The sequence below is a fragment of the Vollenhovia emeryi genome, unplaced genomic scaffold (assembly GCF_000949405.1).
Source record: "Vollenhovia emeryi isolate VEMERY1.0 unplaced genomic scaffold, V.emery_V1.0 DF939152.1, whole genome shotgun sequence".
Classification (NCBI taxonomy): Eukaryota; Metazoa; Arthropoda; class Insecta; order Hymenoptera; family Formicidae; genus Vollenhovia; species Vollenhovia emeryi.
In genome coordinates this window covers 944538-965334 of record NW_011967214.1, presented here as the reverse complement: position 1 = coordinate 965334, position 20797 = coordinate 944538, and the positions used below count along the sequence as shown (strand labels likewise).

General features: G+C 41.0%; 2 protein-coding genes across 6 annotated transcripts in view; one reads left to right on the top strand and one right to left on the bottom strand.

Annotated features, from left to right (window-relative positions):
* Positions 1–6910, top strand: part of LOC105565445 — an 11099-nt gene extending 4189 nt beyond the window's left edge. For 2 of the 3 annotated variants that reach the window (XM_012018657.1, XM_012018658.1), the window contains exons 3-11: positions 112–281; positions 667–887; positions 1248–1602; positions 2186–2392; positions 2491–2610; positions 3076–3309; positions 3850–4015; positions 4704–5174; positions 5495–6910. In XM_012018657.1, coding sequence (XP_011874047.1) covers positions 112–281; positions 667–887; positions 1248–1602; positions 2186–2392; positions 2491–2610; positions 3076–3309; positions 3850–4015; positions 4704–5174; positions 5495–6233 — 2683 coding nt within the window. In that variant the 3' untranslated portion in view covers positions 6234–6910. The remainder of the gene's footprint in view (positions 1–111; positions 282–666; positions 888–1247; positions 1603–2185; positions 2393–2490; positions 2611–3075; positions 3310–3849; positions 4016–4703; positions 5175–5494) is intronic. The other variant, XM_012018656.1, reaches the window with a different exon arrangement.
* A 2510-nt stretch (positions 6911–9420) lies between these two features.
* On the bottom strand, positions 9421–20561 carry LOC105565444. 3 transcript variants are annotated; one of them, XM_012018652.1, is made up of 5 exons: positions 19747–20561; positions 15999–16496; positions 12005–12284; positions 11140–11769; positions 9421–10906 (listed from the first exon to the last, which is right to left on the bottom strand). In XM_012018652.1, exons 2-5 carry the CDS (start codon positions 16171–16173, stop codon positions 9982–9984), a joined length of 2010 nt encoding a protein of 669 aa, XP_011874042.1. In that variant the 5' UTR covers positions 16174–16496; positions 19747–20561; the 3' UTR covers positions 9421–9981. The 3 variants fall into 3 exon arrangements, with proteins under 3 accessions (XP_011874042.1, XP_011874044.1, XP_011874043.1); XM_012018654.1 differs by having other exon boundaries at positions 20117–20561; XM_012018653.1 differs by having other exon boundaries at positions 20189–20561.
* Positions 20562–20797: the final 236 nt, after the last annotated feature.

Genomic DNA, 20797 nt, shown 5'->3' with positions numbered 1-20797 from the left:
CTCTCTCTCTCTCTCTCTCTCTCTCTCTCTTTCTCTCTGTCACGGATATGGCTTAAATATATCGCAGTAACCGCGGCAAACTCACTTTGTAGCCGTATATCCGTTTCGTAGATGCGACTACGTGTGGCTTTCGGAACCACCTTACGAGGAGGTTTCCGGCTCGCCCTTCTGTGGATTGTACGCACCAATCACGTACAGATCGAGCACGAGAACTCTGTCTATAACTCTACTCTACAGCCAATCCCACAAGCACGCGTTCACCATCGAGTACACGGCAGAAAGTTAGTAAGGATAATTAACGTACTAATAATTTTGATGTGAGTTCACATCAATTTTTTAAGAGCTGCGGCACGCATTTAGAATCAACACTAATGGCCGAACACAAGCATAATAGTCTTCAGATATATAATCGCATTGAATGAAACGTTAAAATAGCACGTGGAGCCCTAATTGGATTAAAGAATTTAAAATCCTATATTCTATTTGCGGTAAATCTCAATTCTATTTGCGGAATCTCGTAGAGGGTGCCAACGCGAATTTCTCGATACGCCTTAACGTAAATTCGTCCATCGCGCGGCGATATAAATGCTTTTTTTTTCTAATCGAATGTCAATCATGACCGCGGCGCGGACCAAGTATCCTGGAATCGACGCTTTCGTTCCGCAGGAAATAGATTACATCTGAAAGGGACGGAAATGACATCGAGAGCGCCGACAAAGGGTTTGAACAGGACCGGCAGTGGTATTCTGACCTCGCCGTTTTTCCCGGCTCGATATCCCCGCGACTTGGGCTTGGAATACATCATAACGTGCCCCAACGAGGCCCCCTCCTGTCGCATCAGGTTGTTGTTTAGCGACTTTCAATTAGCGACGGTCTCCATAATGGAGGTGCATTTCTAATTATCTTTTAATTATACAGTCAGTAGCAATTAGAGAAACTTTTGTGAAATGAATCAATGTCAAATCTTTTTTGAGAAACTTTTGTCACGAAAGGTCTGCAACATTTTTTGTAAAAGTAATTAAATAATATGGTTTGCAAATCCAGAAAATGCTTAAGATATTAGACCGTTTTCTGGATATTAAATTTTCTTTCGTGTAAACAATTCCGTGAAGAAGATCTTCGATTTTGTTTTGAATTTTCAAGGATCCTATGGCAAGTTAAGACGTAGAATCTATGTCTGATTAATTTTTAAAGAATTTTACGTATCGCCATACGTTGACGCTTGCGTGTCAATTTATCGTCATCAGTTTTACGATTGGAACGGACAACGTTTGGACGTGAGTAGCGGTGCGCGATTTCGGCCGCCGGTCATAGTGAGCTCCGGTCCGTCTTTGCTGATAAGATTCTATGCGAATGGTGGTACCGGTCTTGGTTACAAGGCCTTTTACTCCTTTGTGATCGGCCATACGTACGACAAATCCGTACAACCGATCACCGACTGCGGCGGATACGTGGAAAATTTGGGCGGTACCATCACGATGATGAACATGGTCGGTCGAGGAGTGAAGATCTACGATTGTGTTTGGCTAATCAGACCACCGAAGAATTTCCTGCATATGAAGACGCACATGTATCTGAAGGTAGTGGGTTTCGCTGACATGGGTGAGTTGCCAACCAAAATACTTAATTAAAATGCGTAACAAAACGAGAAAAATTGAAGCGAGAAAAATTGCGTGTCCACAAACGTCTCGTGGAATACGTGCAAGGCGGAAGTAATCGATGAAAGTAACAGAAGTCGGATATAAAACTTTTTTCCTCTTATTTCTTTCAATCAATTTGAATTAGTTAATCCTTTCAATCCTTTCCCGTTACCCGGGAGAAACGAAATTAATGTGATTCTCGGCGACTGCGAGAAATTGGTTTTCTTTTCCACAAGTACCGCGCTATTACGCTGGAAAGAAAATTTTCGCTACCGTACACGGAGAGACCGATATGGTTACCACATGTCTAATTAGGATTGGCACAACCCCAATAAATAGTAATATTTGGGACAGCTATATCTATGGTTGTTATATCCATATTGGTTAGTGGAGACAACTATATGCGTTTTGTGCAGCAACCTTCGAAAATATCGGTCTCTCCGTGTAGCTGTCCATATTTTATAACCGAATTTTAGTTGCCACATGCAGTTTTCAGCTACGGCAGTTACATTCTTCTTTCCGTGTACAGCGCAATTATTTTTCAGCCGGCAATACGGAGTTGATCATCAAGGAGGGTCCGACTTCGGCCCTGATGTCGCTGGAAGTTATTCGACATCCGGCGAGTCAGTTACAACCGCTCAGACATCGGGAACACGTCGCGCCGGTCACCAGCGGATTCCACGTGAGTCTTCGTGGTACATTCAGTCCAAGTTCTCACTTGGCGATCGCTTATGCGGCCTTCAGCTACATGGGTGAGTCTGTCCTTGATGGAGACGAGTCGCGGGATAATTTCGTCTCATTTTAATTAAGTGCATGTTTCGTTTGTCTCTGATTGAATCGAATGTTACAGATTGCTTTGCGGGTACCGACTTTCTTTGTCAAAATCACAGGTGCATTCTAAGCCAGTTGAATTGCGACGGTTTCGACCATTGCGGTGACAACAGCGACGAACCAGCGACTTGCTTTCAAAGTACGTATCTTCAATTCTGAGCAATTAGAGATTTGACTTGAAAGAGACTTCAAAAATGGTTAAAGTTACTTTGGATGCAAAGAAAATGTTGTCAAGATCATTGACAACGTAAAAACACTCTTTTAAAGCGAGATAAACGTGCTAACTGCAGCAATAAGTATTTAAATATGTATAAAATCTTTAATAACTTTAAGTTTATATCTTTAAATAATAACCTTTTACAATACGCATTTTTTATACGCAATGTGTTTAAATACATTATATACAATATAAGTAATAAAATAAATACACTAAATACAATATAAGTAAATACAATATTTAAGAACATACAAAAATATAATATATTTAATTTGTGCTGCTTTTAATTAAAAAATTTTTAATTTTTCATTTTATCCGTAACAATCGGATGATTTAGTTGTGTTCTTTTTATTATGAATTGCTTCTCAAATAAAATGTCATGTACAGATTGGGAGATGGAGCCGCGTGATCGTAAGTGGCATATGAACAAAGCGAATTACTACTTTCCGAAAATAGATCGATATCCCGATCTGAAAACGGCCACCCTGGTATTCGTTGCCAGTAGCCTCGGCCTGATCGTTCTAATATCGGCTCTCATTATACTGCTGTACAGAATAGGAGCCAGGGCTAGGCAACAAAGAGAACTGCAGTCTCGTCTGGAAACAATCAGCGAGCTTTTAGGTAGGCGTTTCCCTTTGCGGGAAAAAAACTCGTTTAATTCGGAATCCCGACACTTGTAGTACGTTTGCTCAAAGTAAGAAAATTACTCGAAAGGAAGTTATTTATTTGGAAAGATCGAATCAAGAGCGTGACGAAAACAATATATTTCTTTTAAATTATACAAAGTGCAACAGGAAGATCTGACATACAATTTCTATTTTAAACTTACGGAATTTATAAGCTACGTTGACTCATGATTTGTTTTGCAGAATTGAGAAGAACAAAAACTACTTCATATTAATGCAATATATATAAAGAGAATGATGTTTTGTTTTCCTACTGTTATTATTTTATAGAAAATAGAAACACATATCTTATAAATTTAATTGTTACCTTTTAAAAGTAAAACAAACGCGACCGATACACTTTTATTAGGTTGTGGATGCAAAAATTACTAGACGTCGCAAATTCCAAATAAAACTCGGGACACATTAACTGCTAATGGGAGATGGCTCCCGTAAGCGAGTGCGAGCAAAACGTCTCTCACGTCACTCCGGACAGTTTTTGATATTACAGACGGTGCACGGATCGATGAAATATCTATTCCGGACGATCCACCCGGCTACGAGGCCCCGCCGGACTACGAAGAAGTCGCCAAGCTCGCCTTGTCAAAGAAGGCTCAATGCTTGAACCGCGACAGAACTCGTAACAGAAACTCTCTGAACCAGTAAGACGGTCCTTTCTTTCATTCTATATTTCATACAAGCAGGGTTGGGAAGTAACTCGTTACTTGCAACGAAGTTACAGTTACAGTTTTTCTAGTAACTCTAACTTTAACTTCGTTACTTTCTCTCCATCTGTAATTGAAACTGACCTCAGTTACATTTTTCCGATAGAGCTAGTAACTAGTTTAATAGTTACTTTATTTTTTAAACAGCCATAGATCGCATTTTCCCAAACCTTCATACAAGATATTTTAAAATTAATGAATGAAATTGCAAGGACAAATCTTCGAAAAGTTGTAATTGTTGCAACAAAGCTTATTTATTGCAACAGTTTAATTTCCCTATGTCAACATTCTATAAAAATAATAAATATTTCAGATTAAATATAAAAAAAATAGTTTTATTTTTCGATTTTTATTCTTAAAATTGAAATTAATTGTATCTCGATATTCTTTTTCTCCACAATTTTCCCTTGCAATTTAATATAAGGTGGTCCATGATTTATTAACTAAGTAGTTCATTATTATACACGTATTTTGATTGGTCAAAACTTTCTTTAATTTGTAATTGAATAATTAAAAATAATCTCCTGCGGATACTTTGATGACAAAATCCTGCTAATCAGATTCTGATTGTTTCAAAGCTGCACAGTTATCCCGAATTAAATTGTAAATTTTGTTTTAAATTAAGGCACGACGAGGACGTGAACTCTTCTACTTATTTGGTCGTGGAGGGCGCGAGCAACGGTTGTAGCGACCAAACGAATACGGTAACATCGAGAAACGATCGACGTGCGCTAGGTATCCCCGAGAGTCCGCCGCCTCCGTATATCACACCTCCAGGAACGATATTGAGAAACGTGAACCTAAGTAATTTATCAGCGTCAATGAAACAAATTTGCCCCGTTCGTCGCACTTGGTTACGACGCAGCGCGCAATATCCTCAGTCCTCTTCTGGCGATCGTCCACCTCCCGAGAGTCCAGCCTCACTCACGAATGTCGGAGCTCTTGGTACAAGTCGGGCGGATTGCGTCGCTTCGGGTACGAATCGACAGTCGGATAATTCTCCGAAGGGGGTCCGGATCGTACGTGAAACTGTCCAAGAAGACACAGTCGTATCGGAAGAGAACAGCCGAAACGTTTCAGAAGAGAATTGCGACGAGCAAGTTGACAAGATTTCTTGATTTTTGTATGGAGAGGAAAGTCCCCAATTATGAGATAGCGGAGTTTCTGCTAAATTAATAGGCATCATTTGTTGGTTCCACCATGAATTTATTGCCCTTGAAGTGAAGTTTGTTCAGTGGAAAATTGATCGTTAGATCGTGTAATCGTTGCGAAAAAAGATTTGTGATTGTATTTGGACGTTGAAAACCTGCTATCTCATATTAGAATCTTATCTCATAACAGAGGACTTTCCTACATATATAATATTATATATTTTTATTTTATTCTTATTGTCTTTATATTGAATTTTTATTGAAGAGTTGACAGTTTGGACGGGAGGAACGCCTGCAACTGCGAGGGTGCGTGCGGCTGTGCCATTAGCTGCTCCAATCTCCCAGTCGGCAATCAGTCAGCATCTGTGACAAGCGTCGAAGATCGTGAGATACCGGAATGCAATCAAACGGCGATCGTGTCCTCTTCCGCGAGGAAGATCGATGGACATCAAGAGGAAGATTTCCCCCTCTCTAAGAGAGCTATTGTCAAGCTTCTGGGGTCTAAATTGACGAAATCGTCTCATCATAGCACCAACTTGACAGCTGCCTTGTCGCCTTGTGGCACTTTACGTTGTTCCTCCAAGTTCTTCCGCGACAGCTGCGTTAACACGACCAGCAACAGCTACGACAAGCTGCAGGACGATTTCAACATTGTATCGGAAGCGACCAGCGGCGTCGGATGTATCGGTTCCAGAACGACGGTGAACACGCCGAGCGGTACACCGAAGAACATCAATGGATATCACGGGCATTGCTGCGCTCGACGACACTCTAGCTGCGATCTAGACAGTCTGTACGAAGGTGTCAGGGTCCTCGACTCGTACCTGGCACGCAGAAGCCCCAACATCGGCCACGAACACCGACAATCGGTCACTATGATACTATTTGGTACACCAAAGCACGGATCCACGTGCAATCTAATCGCGTTGTCGCGACAAACGAGGCGAGAGAGATACATGCGCGCTCGTACTTGGCGTTCGAGTGAAGATGCCTCGTCGAGTTAATTCATTCTCACGTTTGCGATGGAGCCGATCGACAACAGAAAGGTAACGGATCAGCAGTTGTGATAATTTTTTTGACGAACAGAGCAACGATTGAACAACCCTAGTAGCACAGCGCCTTGGTTAAACATTGACCCAATACAACCAAAATATTGGGGCAATGTTTAACCGATGTTTGATGAATGCACTATGCCACTAGGGAAGATAGATTGACCCGCGCATCGGAATTTACTAAAAATTAGTTTATCGAAAGAAACTTCGCCGGTAACGCATTAAAAATACAAAATCGGAAGTAATGCATAATCTTTGGTAATAATTATGTATATTCTTGTAGATTTAATTGTTGAATTAAATGCCACATTATTTACAATTAGATTACAACTTTGCAGTATAGGTACACGTATAAAAAAAAACGAAAGAAGGTAAAAGAAAACGCTTACGTATAATATTCTTATAATTTATTACAAAGTTAATTTGTTCATGATTGTGAGTAAAAATAATTTGAATTGTACATTTCCCAGCTTTAGTCAAAATAAATACCAGGAAAGTTATGTTGCTTATAAAAAAAATTAACATCTACTTAAAAAGGTAAAAAACTTCTGTACAGTTATTGATAATTAAATGCTACGTAAAATAAGTTTTTAATAAAGATTACAATTATCGAGCGCAATCGCACCATATATCATATTGAACTCTGTGACAGTCTCATTTTTAGAAGAAAAAAAAAAGAAAAAAAAGACAAGAGAAGGTGGGTGAGGTAAGAAACGATTGCACGTGACATGGCGTTAGTAATAATTTAATGGTTTACCGTAAAAATACACTATCCCCAAAGACGTATACGCGAATCTGTGCAAATATGATCCCCGAGCTAATAATTCCATTTGTGTCTGGAGAATCGTCGAACGATACGCGGTAAGTTTGCGTTTGTCTTCGAAACTGGGATTAAAAACGCCTGCTCAAACAATGCGATGCTTCTAAACGCTTTTGGCAATTATATTCTACTTCTGTCACCTAAGGAATTCGCTTTGACTTGGCTTGGCTGACTCTCGACGTGGATCCTACGTCTCCAAATAATGACGAAGCATTCGTTAATTACACGACTTTTAATTAGACCGAGACTTACGTCCACCTGCTGTTCGGAATAAAGCGCGCGTAACGTCGTAGTAAAATATATGTCAAATATTCATTGGCCTTTGTCTTCAGCTTACACATAAAGTTCCATACTTCTCGTACGCGAGCGATTCACACACTTTGTAACGAAATGTACAGAGTTTTTGTCTCAGACCCCCAAAGAATATCTTAGGGACAAATCTTTTGGTAAACTCGCGACTGACTTTGCGAACCGAATATTAAGAGATCCGCCCGTTGGGGAAAAAACTTGTCCAAGAAATTTGTCTCCGAGATATTAATTGGCAGGTCTGGGACAAGCTATAAATTTATTATCTGGGCTCGTTCTCATTATCACGCTACTATCACCAAAATATTGTCATATTTTGGTTCGCGCTCGTTCGTGCTTGCTTTCGCTTAAGCTACGATGTCTCGTAGAGCAACGTAAAATCTACGGCGCTCGGACCGTCGGTGCGGGAAGTAGAGAAGTTCGGTTTCGACCCTCGGTTAGCACAGAACGGATTTGGCACTTGTTGTAGGACAGGCACACGCGTTACACTTACAAACAGCTAATGCCTTGTGATAACACATTCGTAAGAGGGGACGAGCGTCATGAACACCACCACATTCATCCTCTCTTCCGGATATGTTCTTAGCTCTTTCACACGCCTACACCGTACTTAAGCCTTCATGCATCTTTAACGTACATCGATTCGAACGAAGTGTCGCACATCTCGCGATCGATCGAAGGCGCAACGATACGTGGAAAATATTCCCACCTGTGCGGTGACCCGCGCGTCTCCGATAAGATATGTACGATAGCGCAGTGCACCATTAATTGTACGACAAATTACCGAGGTGCGGAATTCGGATTTATTTCTCACGCAATGCGCGCTCCGTCACGATCATTTCTTCGCCATTAAACTACACGAATGTGGTAGAGTCTATACAAGTCGGCCAATTGTCAAAACTTCAAATCCAGAATCCAAACAAAATCCAGAATCGCGCGAATGTATAATACTTTTGAATACCATAGGCATACCTTTTTATAAATTTAGTATCTCCTCAGCTTTTTGTTTAGTAATACTTTTGTAGACGTGCGCAGCATCGCACGTTTCTCAACGTAATCCATAATTTTTGGCCTCTTGCTCGTACTCAAGTTTCCATTCGTTAACGGTAACTTTATTTGGAGAGATCAATACATTCCTTGGTATCGAACCGACTATCATCGCTTATTATTGCGTAGCTATGGCTTCAGAAAGAATCTAGTCTCGGCTAGTTTTGGTAAACAAAAGTATGTCCGCATGCATATGTATATCTGCACTCAGGTCCCTAGTTCCTTGGAATGAGGCAATCAACTTTTGTGTTTGATATGTACCAAGCATATCAGTAGAACTATGCCTCACGCATTTACTCGTTAAATAGAAATAGGTTTAAAATCGTCGAGCGAAAGTAAATATTTAATAAAGCAATTTCGATCGACCGTTGCGGAGACACGTGTCGTAAAACTTGTTTTGCGATTCGTTATGCAAACGTGCGTCGCGAGATCTTACGTTTCAGACAAATTACACTGGTCTACAAAATTGAACTCATTTTCTACCCCAGAAACGAAATCAGCCAATCTTTAGTAAAAATCATTTTAAGCCTTCAAGTTGCCAGAGTTAAAATATCAAATTAAATAATAAATCGACCTCAAACTAGCAGACAAAATTTTTTTATTTTACAACGAAGAAATTTTATTTTTCCTTGCGAAATAAAAAAATTTGTCTGCCTGTTTGAGGTCGATCTATTATTTAATTTAATCTTTATTAATTTCAGAATGTGTCAGTAAACATTTTTATTAGTTCTAGTTTCGATGATATAAAGTTAGAAAGGGTTGAAATTCGCAAAAATTGCTTTTTTGGTTGATTAAAACTTTATAACAAAACATGATACACGATTCAAAAACATTTCTAAAGAAAGCTCGTATCTTTTATTTTGTCAAGAAAAAAATTCAAATGTTTTACTTTATTTGCGAGGGATTGTGCCCAGTGAGAAATGATTCGTCGATCGAAACGACGTCGAATCGACATCGACACCGTCGAATTGACGTCGATTCGACATCATTTCGACGTCGATCGACGAATCATTTCTCGCTGGGTGTAAGTTTGTTTGTCTAATCAAGTTCAAAATCATTTCAGGGATGCAAACATTACATTTGCAAAAATTGAATTTTTTCTTGATAAAACAGAAGATAAGCTTTCTTCTCAATCGTTTTTGAGTCATTTATCACGTTTCGTTGTAACGTTACAGACCTCAAGAGCGGTTTTGGAGACTTCAAACCCCTATCTATATCATCGAGACTAGAACTAATAAAAAATGTTCACTAATACTCGGATTTAGCGACCCCGAATTATTGATTCGTCAATTTTCCGAGGCATTTTCGTTATAGACCAGTGTTGTTTAAAGCAACGTTTGAATATTTTTCGCCGCAAAGTATTTTCAATTTGGGAGTCGCTTGTTTTCTAAGCAAGTTATACATTTCCAGCTTAAAATAGTTGACTCCTTTCTGCAACGATCGCGAGTCGACTCGTCGAAACGCTAATGAAGTACAAAGTCGCGATAACGCGTACAAAGCCTTGAAACTTGAGTGGGTTCGCGATGTCTACTTGACGCAGTGACAATACTGCTTCATGCCACGATTTAGACACCTGGCGCTCACGGCGTAAGGGTTGATTCTGCTGACCTCGCTGTCGGATAGAGTGTAATTGCCGTCGCCGTAATACCTGATGGTCACCTCGAAGTTGCCGTTGCCGGGTGCCGTCTGAAGCATGTAGAAATACGCGACATTGGACGGGCTATCCATACCGAAGTCGATCACCTGGTCCACCCGGTGCACCTTCTTCAGCTTGAGCTTTGCGCACAGCCGCCGGCCCTTCTTGTCCTTGTAATTTTTCACGATGCTCTCAACATGATCCAGGAACTTGTGCACGCCACCGGCGACGATCCTGTCGTTGACGTTGACCGACTTGAAGGCCGTACAAGTGCACCAATGATAAGCCACACCCGCGTCCTGGCAGCCCCTTTCTCTGGGGACGGGGGTGAACAGGGACTGGCAGGTAGAACATCCCGAACTGAAATCGGCGTCGCCGCCTGCGATAACGAGGACATCCCGCAGCGTCTCGTAGAGATCGAAGGGCGAGGTGAGTCGGTTCTGATTCACCGCGAGGGCTCGATGGGCCTCGGGATTCTCTCGGCGGAACCATTCGGGCAGCCAGATGTAGATGTACGGTAATCTCTCCTCGTACCAGCCGACGAAGGTGTTGCGAAACTCGCCCCAGCGCATGCCGTGGTCACTCAGGAAGACTATCATGGAGTCGTTCAGCATTCCCTCCTGTTCCAAAAACTCGAATCTCTTCAACACGCGGGCGTCCATCGACGAGATGCTGTTCATGTTATCGTGGCTGATCGTGTTCGTCCAGAAGAAACCAAAGTACGGCACGCCGACGAAGGTTTGGGCAAAGTTCATGGCGTAGTCGAAGATCCGTTCGAAGCTCAACTCGGGTCCCGTACAGTATTTCATGTTGAATCTGCAAACAGCGCGGACAGAAATCTCTTCAGTGCAAAAAGATCAGGTTGCTTTTTGAACGGTACATGGAGAGAATTTTCTCTTAAAATTTATCCTGAAAATCATATGAATGGGATGTTGTGGGACAACATCGTGTTGTCCCAAGATTACATAATTTTCAGGATAAATTTTAAAAGAGAAAATTCCCTCCGCGTAGTTATAAATAATAGTACTTACAAAATTAAATTTCGTTACCTTTTCTTGATTTTGAGAAGCTTCTCGCTGGCCAGCATGTAGGGTCTCAAGTAGTAATCCGTAGGCGGCTCGACGAAGCCGACCTTGAGGTAGTTGAACGTGTTCAGGATGGTTTCATCCTCTCCGTAGGCCGTGACGTAGCCGGCGTTGCGAAAGTTGTGCCAGAGGAAGGGGCAGTTGTCGAGCTTGTAGGCCACTGTCGGCTTGCACCGCGAGTACGCCTGCTGCGGGGTCTGACCGGTCAGGATCGCCATCAGATTCGGAAACGTGTTATCGCCGATCTTGTTGTAGCCCTTCAGACCGATCCAGCCGGTCTCGCGCAGATATCTCTCGGTCTTCGGCATGGCCCGGTAGAAGTTCAGCCGACTGACACTGTCGATGCCGAGGACGAGCACGCTTAACTTCCTCGAAAAGTTTCCGGTTTGGTTGCCGTTGTGATCTATGCGCTCGCGTACCTTCTCCGGGTTCAGGATCGCGTGAACGTTCTCGTATACCGTATTCGTCGACTGCTTCGCCTTCTTCGTCTTCGCTTTTGGCTTCGACTTCGTCTTCGCCTTGCATGACACGTACGCCACCTCCACTTCGCGCGGAAGCACCACTTGTCCCGTGAAGTTCTCGCACTGCTTGACTCTATTGGGAAGAAATGATCGTGTTTTTACCGGGGAAAAAGTTCTAAATTTATAGGACAAATAGCTTGCGACTCTCCTCAGGTACAGTTTTTTTTAATGCCGTATCTAATAAATAGACAAATTAATTCTTGCCCTAATTCGTTGCTCAGCTGACTAAATTTTGTTTATTCAAGGAATAGTCATCTTAAGATGACATCGGAATTTTTAAGGCATAGAGTGACAATGATAAATCTTACGATATCGTAGAGTCGTAGTTGTCCTTCTTGGGCCTATCCACTTTGGGCCTGACTACGGACGACCAACAGCAGGCGACATCGCTGTGCATGGTCTTTATGGCGGGATCAAGGGAAAGAAACACGCTGCCGTTGGGTTCCCTCGAAATTTGCGAGAGGACGCGATCGTTCGGGCATTTCTCCAGTTTTTCCTTCCTCACGAATCTCGCGATGGACGGTTCCAGAGGCTTTTTGGACAGCATGTGACATTTCGGGTTCCACACGAGGTAACCATCCACCATGCCTATTGCCGAACATAATCCGCTGTAATACCGCTGACCCCGTTGTTACATTTCGATGACATGGGGCGATAGGGAATAAGCGACGCTTTCATGAGGAACGAAAGCATTGGACAGCTGTGAAAACATTTTGGATATCCAAGATGTCGTCAAACGAAACATCCGCGCGTTTATGTATGCTCGTCTATCGTTAAATTAATTGTTTTACCACATCAAGTATGGCATCGTTCATAAATAGTTGACGATCGATGACAAGACACTTTACTTCGCCAATATAAACTTATCAATATTTTAAGGATATCGAAAAGACAAACTTATCGTAATCAGTTATTGATATATGATTTTTTAAACACTGACGTTAGTAAATCTTGCCTTAAATTTTTTATAATATGTATTTTTATAACATATCGCACAAGTTATCGTGACATAAGTAGAAGATTGGCACGTTTACGATCCGCGAGAGTGCGAATGTATCATTTATACGTTCAAAAAAGCGATAAGAGTTTCAACAGTGTAAATATTTGGTTTTTTCGTAACTGCAGACTAGACTGTTTCTGTGTGATGTATTTTAAAGTCCATAAGACAACATTATCTGTTATACTTTTTTAAGTTCACAAGATAATGTTATCTCAATACATGTGAGTCATCGAATTATGAACATATTAATATAGGAATTGTTGCATTAAAATTGTTAACATAAATGCGTTTTCTTGTACAAGTAGGTTTCCACTCTTAAAAAACGATGTGAAAGTTTTAGCGCCGCTTTACCACGATGCGGTCTCCAGTTTGGCTTATTTTATATTGTAAGAGTAACCGTGAGAGTAAAACCGTGTTTTGACAGCTGTCGAACAGATTATTTGCTACAAGCAGATTTTGTGAATAAGTTTTTATAAAAGGAGTGATTTTTTAAACTTTAATTTTATATACACACATACTACGATTAAAAATTTTTTCGGTGTGTGACATAAACAAAGCTCATAAATTAAAATTAAGAAAAAATTTATTATTTGCGATGAGCTGTTTTATACATTTTGTATAAAACTATATATTCTTTCGAAAGCAGCCATGTGTTTGTAACAATCACTTTGTTTTAGTGTTTTGTACATAAACGTATTAACACACACGCGGGAAAAAAGAGTATATGTGCATTAAGGAATGACATAACGCGCTTTGCAATGTTTAGTAATTTAAATAATTTTTATTTTAAGTGTATTGCGAAATATTGTAAGGTAATCGAGATCGAGAGCGACTTCTGGCGCGCTTACGATCACGCGCGGCACCGTCGCGGTGGAAAGTTTCAATAATAGAAATCCCGATACAAGTTTAAGTACGTAAATACTGTTTAATTATACTTGCACTTATTACATGAAAAGAAGCTATTCTATGGCAAACAAAAGTATGTACTCATACAACTATAAAGTATGAGCCTCGGGAACGAGAACGACCACGCGCGATACTGTCTCGGTGCGAAGTGTCGGTTTACTCGCTAACGGCCGATGCCGCGGTTTCCTTTGAAGGCTCTCGAAGGATACGCCCGATTTTGTACACGGTTCCTTCGTGTGTTTCCGCGGAGCACGATATTCGGAGCAGCACGCTTTCGGCGCGTGATACCGTGCTCTTTTCGACGCGCCGTAACGCTCGCGTACGATCGGTGGCACAGGTGCCTTACAATATAATACCTCAGCCAGGCCTGCACCTTCAGGTTCAAACTCTGGTTGAGGTATTATTTTTCGCAATAGACATAAAATTAAAAATATTTACAATTAGACACTACCCGGGAAAGAAATGCTTATATCTAATCATATCTGAGTACATCTAACTCACAATCAGATATAAGCATGTATGGATTTTGTCCCGAGCCAATTATGTGCGACGTAAATGTGAGTTAGATAACGTTCGATAACACACGAATATGTACAAATATTTAAGAGATTTATTTCGATACTTTATCAATATTTATCAAAATATTTCACAAATATTTGTATATAGTCTTTGATTGAATAGATCATATATACTGCTCAAAAGAAATATGGCATAGAAAAATTTTATGCAAAAATTGGTCAACTTTGACTGACGGTAACTTCGCGAAAAATCATCGTAAAATTATGTTCTTCTTTTTTAATTAAAGCTTGAAATCTCTACTTTAAGATACTATAGTTATTTTTTAGGTGTGATGCATCCCTATCACTGTAACACCTTAAATGTGAGGGCATGTTATATTGAAAATTACAAAGTTTGACGGAGTGCATGGACTTGCTACATTTTTTTTCGCAAGGGGATAAACAGGGGGGTTACTGTTTACAGGAACATAAAGTACGAACCTTTCTCTTCAATTTAAAAAAAAAAGAAGTCGCTGCCATTTTTTTTCGCAAGGATACAGTACATTAAAGTAACCCTTGCATTATTGGCATATACCAGGTTGCCGGTCGGATTTTGCACATCATATGGCCCTTTGTTCGTCGCGTCTCATCCGGAATATAATATGCGACTTCTGTGTATCGGTTGCGGTTGCGTTCATTAAATTTTATCACCGACCCCACTCATTGCCGGACTAGAGATGCCTTTAAAAGAAGTGCCTTTAAAAGAAGTCGCATATTATATTCCGGATGAGACGCGACGAACAAAGGGCCATATAATGTGCAAAATCCGACCGGCAACCTGGTATATGCCAATAATGCAAGGGTTACTTTAATGTACTGTCCTTGCGAAAAAAAATGGCAGCGACTTCTTTTTTTTTAAATTGAAGAGGAAGGTTCGTACTTTATGTTCCTGTAAACAGTATCCCCGACAAAAAATGTAGCAAGTCTGTGCACTCCGTCACACTTTGTAATTTTCAATATAACAAACATGCCCTCACATTTAAGGTGTTACAGTGATAGGGATGCATCACACCTAAAAAATAACTATAGTATCTTAAAGTAGAGATTTCAAGCTTTAATTAAAAAAAAGAACATAATTTTACGATGATTTTTCGCGGAGTTACCGTCAGTCAAAGTTGACCAATTTTTGCATAAAATTTTTCTATGCCATATTTCTTTTGAGCAGTGTATGATCATATATGTATATAATAATATAATCGTATTCTATTTTGTTAAATATTTATGACGTATTAAAATAAATCTTTGAAATATTTTGAAAATATTTCTGTGTTATCAAACGATATCTAACTCACATTTACGTCACATGTAATTGGCTAGGGACAAAATCCATACATGCACGGAAAGAACAATGTAGCTGCTGTAGCTAAAACTTAGCAAAATAGGGACAGCTAATATTTTTAGTTGTGATAGCTCAATATTTGCAAAAGCAAACCGTTTGCTGTTGCACCTAATACAATAGGCACAGTAGCAAAATATTGAGCTATCACAACTAAAATATTAGCTGTCCCTATTTTGCTAAGTTTTAGCTGCAGCAGCTACATTGTTTTTTCCGTGTGCTTATATCTGAGTTAGATGTATGCAAATATGATCAGATATAAACATTTTTTCCCGAGTAACATCCTGCCTTGGCTTTCACTCCTTTATTACTTTGTATTTTATGAATTTTATTAAACTCTCATAAAGTTCTTCAAAGTGTCCCACAAATTTTAAAAGAAAATTCTCTCCGTATGTAATATAAAATTAAATCATATATTATACTAATATTGCAAAAATACGCGTCGGGGGGTTCGAACGGCGCGTCGACAACGAGATGTATAACGAGACGGATAAGACTCTTACCTTCAGCGATGTTGTACGACTTGAAGGACGGATACTGTAGAACGTCGTATTCGTACTCGTCGCCGGAAACGAGATAGAGGGTGACGACGATCAGACACGGCAGCAGAACCAAAACCAGGCCGGGCCGTCGGCAGAAGCACTCGGTGAAGCGCGACCATTTCGCCTTCCACATCATGCTGTCGTAGCGGCGCCTTCCTCGGGGTCGCGGGAGATCAGAAGTGACCCCGCGTCATCTCGTCGCGTTTCTGTCAATCTCGTTATATTTCGCGAACGGTTTACCCTCGTCAAGGATGTCTCAACTGTTCGCCGCTCGTCCCCTGATACTCTCGCACGGCATCGCCGATCGCGACGTGGACATCCGTCTTTCCGCGAGCCACCGTTCTCTTCGTCCTCGGCTTCTTCGTCCTCTCGAGAAAGGAAGACTGTCATCGAGCAGCCGCCGTGCCTCGCGAGAACGCCGACACGTGATCGACTATCTCGCTGCTGATGCGCCTCGTTCTGAAATCGAGAGTCGGTCGCTTTCAATGCTTTGGTCGCGGGAAGTGGGACATTTACTTATCGAAGATCTTTATCTACTCCTGCGATGTGTAAATATTCTCTCTCTCTCTCTCTCTCTCTCTCCTCCCCCCCTCCCTCCCTCCCCCCAACCCCCTCAGCTAGATAGCCCAGATAGCCAAGTATAATGTAGCATATTGAACGAACTAATGCATTGCGTGTGTTTAGCAGCGACATAGATATGTATTAACAAATTTCGAGACTAACTTGTAACAATTATTTCTGATTAACATTTATGGGGCATAATTACGGCGCTAATTCTCCTCTAAATAATATATATTGTTCCCTTCAACGGTTTATCCGGTAAATTTTTCAGACTTTGACCTAAAACTTCGACAATTGAAAAATCCAATTAAATGCAATGAATTTTTTTGTAGAAAGTATAGTAATATTATAAACAGTTCACGTAATAAAGATCATTATTAGATCGAAGTAAATACAGAGGAAGAAAAACGGATATCCGGAAAATAATTGAAATATTTGATAACTGAAAATAAAATGCCAGGATATTGCGACTTCCTGTTTAAGCGCCATCAAATTTCAACGAAAAAAAGAACAACGGTACACGTAGCTTCAATAAACCTTAATGAAAAAGAAACATGTAAAAATGTCTCTCAAACTGTATATTGAACTCTACTGTCTAATTTTGACTGCGATGATTTGTTTCTTCGTGTCCCTAAATATTTTAGATAAACGTAATTAATGTGATATCCAAAAACTGTATGAGAGAGAAAGAGATAGATTCTGTAGATTTCGAAAGTATCTAAAGAAAATGTAAGTCATCTTAAAGACTTCGTCATCAACTGTGCCGACTTTTTCTATGTCACCAGTTAAGAGTTAAAGTGGCAAAACATCGAATTGATTAGATAAATGCCGCTTATGCCGCATTGTGAACTTGTACGTTCTCCTCTTGATTGACCGGTAATCGTGCGCGATACAAAGTTCGTCGTAAACTGGTTCCAATTTCATTTCGACGGATGTGCTTCCGATAAGAACTCATCTCGCTCGGTTTCCGGTAGCCGAGCGTATTTAAGGACATACGCGGTCCGAACGTCAATATGACATCCGAAACAAACGCTTTAAATCATTTTTGTTTAATCTTCATTGCGCAATGTATACGCAATAATTATGTGAATAATCATGTAAAGTAATTGCTATTCCGACAGTAAGTAATATCAAACGCAAATTAAAAGTAACTGAGAATAAGTACAAAATAATAATTTTAAAAATATAATAAATACGAATTTTCTAATGACAGTAATAGATACGAAAGAAAGATTTATTTGGCAGAAAATATGTTAATTTAGAAAAGCTAATTTTCCGTTTTAATTATTATCACATGATATTTATTAAAATTTACCCTGAAAATCATGTAATCGCGAGACAACATGACATTTCGAAGAATTTCATGAGAATTTTTGGAAATTTTGCCATACGTTTTACTAGTAATTAACTACACAGCTGAAAAATTTGTGTTAATTTTAACAGATATCACATGTCCCAAACGGTCCACACAAATTTTGTTAAACAAAATTGTGTTAATTTAACATAATATAGATATGTTAAATGGTCACACTAATATACTCTGTTAATATTTTAACACAAAATAAATGCAAATCTCAAAATAATTTGAAATAAATTTTGTGCAAAATTAACTCATTTTGAATGACAAAATGAATTTTTACGTCTTGCAGATGTAATAAGTGAAATGACGGTGCGAAATCACTCTCACTTATGTTATATAGAATAAAATCAACATTTTAGTCTGTAAATTTGAACAGATAAATCTTGTTACTAATAATATAGAACATATGTATTGTGTAAGATTACAAAATAACTACACATTGTGATGTTTTAACATTTCTTTTCAGTATTTTAATAATTTTACAATTGAGAGAGAGAGAGAGGTCAATTAACACAAGAGTAATATGTTAAATTAACACATGAATGTGTTAAACATTTAACACACAAATTTTAATCGGCTTTTAACAAGAAAACACAAATTTTTCAACTGTGTAGTAACTAATAAAATGTGTATTAAGTATAATTACTAAATATATGGTAAAATTTCCAAAAACTTTCATGAAGTTCTTCGAAATGCCATGTTGTCCCACGATTACACGATTTTCAGAATAAATTTTAATCAGGGAAAATTCATAGAACACACAGATATTCCATTTAAAGAAAACTGACTAATAAATTATATTTGTTAGTCATATGTATTTCTTCACTATCTTATCTCGCTTCATAATTCCCGTCTGTATCACAATCTGTATGGGTAATCTGTGCACCTTCCGCTTATTCGTTCGCACAAGACAAGGAAAGGAAAACAATCGTAGTTAAACGCCGATTCTGCGAAATAGAAATTTTTACATAATGCACAAGTGTGCTCGTAGCGCGCAAGTTATGTGTACGTGCTGTTATTGCGTAACGTTTAGCGAAAGAGCAGGAGAGTCGACAAAACCGAAATAACTCGTGGCCACACGCGATAATGCATACTGTTATTAGTCAGATAATCCGATATCTGAAATGGTGCAATATTACTGTCCGATAAGTAATTCGATACTCGAAACGTTACGGCCGTCCAACGTGGGCTGAATGAAAAAATTCCATTTGATTATAAGCCATAGAAAAGTCCACAAGTTCCTCGCAAACGGAGATAATGTTCTTTTTGATATGGAATATCGTGCCTCGGAGAGCGGATGGCTAGATAAAATGAACCCCCCCCCCCTGCCCCACGCCCTCCGCGTTCCTCCGTAGGAAGCGTAGGTGTGTAATTGAATATCGGACATTGAATGATGGGCCACGTTGCGCGTCATAGTAGCCGACAAAAAGTAGCGTTAAAATGTAAAGCGTGCGACACAAATCTGTTTCATAGATTCGAAGAATGAGCCCCGATAAATCGATACACGCACGTAGAATAGGGGCTCGCGTAAATAAATGATCCTGCGTGTTTTCTGTGGAAGACTGCGGGAAGGTCGGGGTGCGCTGTTAAAATTTATCAGCGGGACACGTCGAGATTTAATTTGGCGTACACTGGGAATCGCCGATGCCTGTCCGCGTGAATTTGCGCACCGCGTCGACACATTTTGCGTACGCATACGTGAGAAATGTATCTACCCGCGCCTAAATTCGCCCGGGAAGGCGTCGGTGGTTCCTGGCGTACAAGTCTAAGATCGCGCACTTTCCTCACCCGCGGATAAATTTGGGGTAAGTTTCCTTTCTCCGCGGAGCCTCGCGTCGGAATTATCAGGAACCTAAAATTAAGTTACTCAAAGAACGCAACCACGTAAACGCCGATCCAATTTTCCGACTTAACTTTGCGACAAACCCGACGATCTTCGCGATTCAAAATTTCAACGCTCTCGCGAACTCGTATTTGTTTGAAGGAGTGAAGGGTGGGGGGAGCCTTGACACGAGAGATTAGACGGCGATCCGTGAGACTTGATGTCTCGGAAACTCTCCGGAACTTTTAAATGCACCGACAGGCATCCGCCAAGATTTGCACATCCGCGCCTTCGGCACAGTGGACGACGGTGTCACGGGTCGCGATCGGTGCGTACTCATCCCGCCGTTCGCACGCGCACGCACGGCCTCGCGAGAGAAGCAGCCTCGCCGAGGTTCCTTTCAATTACCTCCCGCGCCCGCGTGTCGACGTACGAATGGGAGTCGGCCCGGTCGTCCGCGGTTTTTCCCCGCGACGCGTCTGGACGCGCGAGAATCGCGACGCTCTTATCCCGACTCGCGTCCCGCGACGCGACCCTGGCGTACGCGCGGGGGGATGACGGCGCACGGCATAACGAGCCACTGCACGAGGTCTCACCCCGCCGCGGCGAGCGAGGGCTGCGGACGATGTTTAATCGAATCGAGCTGGCCGGGGCGACGCGCGCGCGTACCACCCACGCTGCAACCAGGCAACTCCGTCGCCGACTGACGGAGATTCGCGCATACGTCGCCGTCGCCGTCGTCGTCGTCGTCGCAGTCGTCGTCGTCGACGACGACCACCAGCGTGCCTCCACTCGTGCGCCGCGCCGCGCCGGTCTGCGCCGCGGCGCGGCGCGTCGCGATGCGCGCGGCCCCTCGCCGGTACGCACTCTCGCAATTGCGGCTTTCTGCTAACGATCGCAGGCTTTCGAATTTGCAAAATTTTCCGGCCGTTTAGACGGTACGTTTTATCAAAAATTTCGCTCGCCTGTGCGCGGGCGTTATCGATCCCGCGAGGCCGTTGAGATGTCATGTATCGA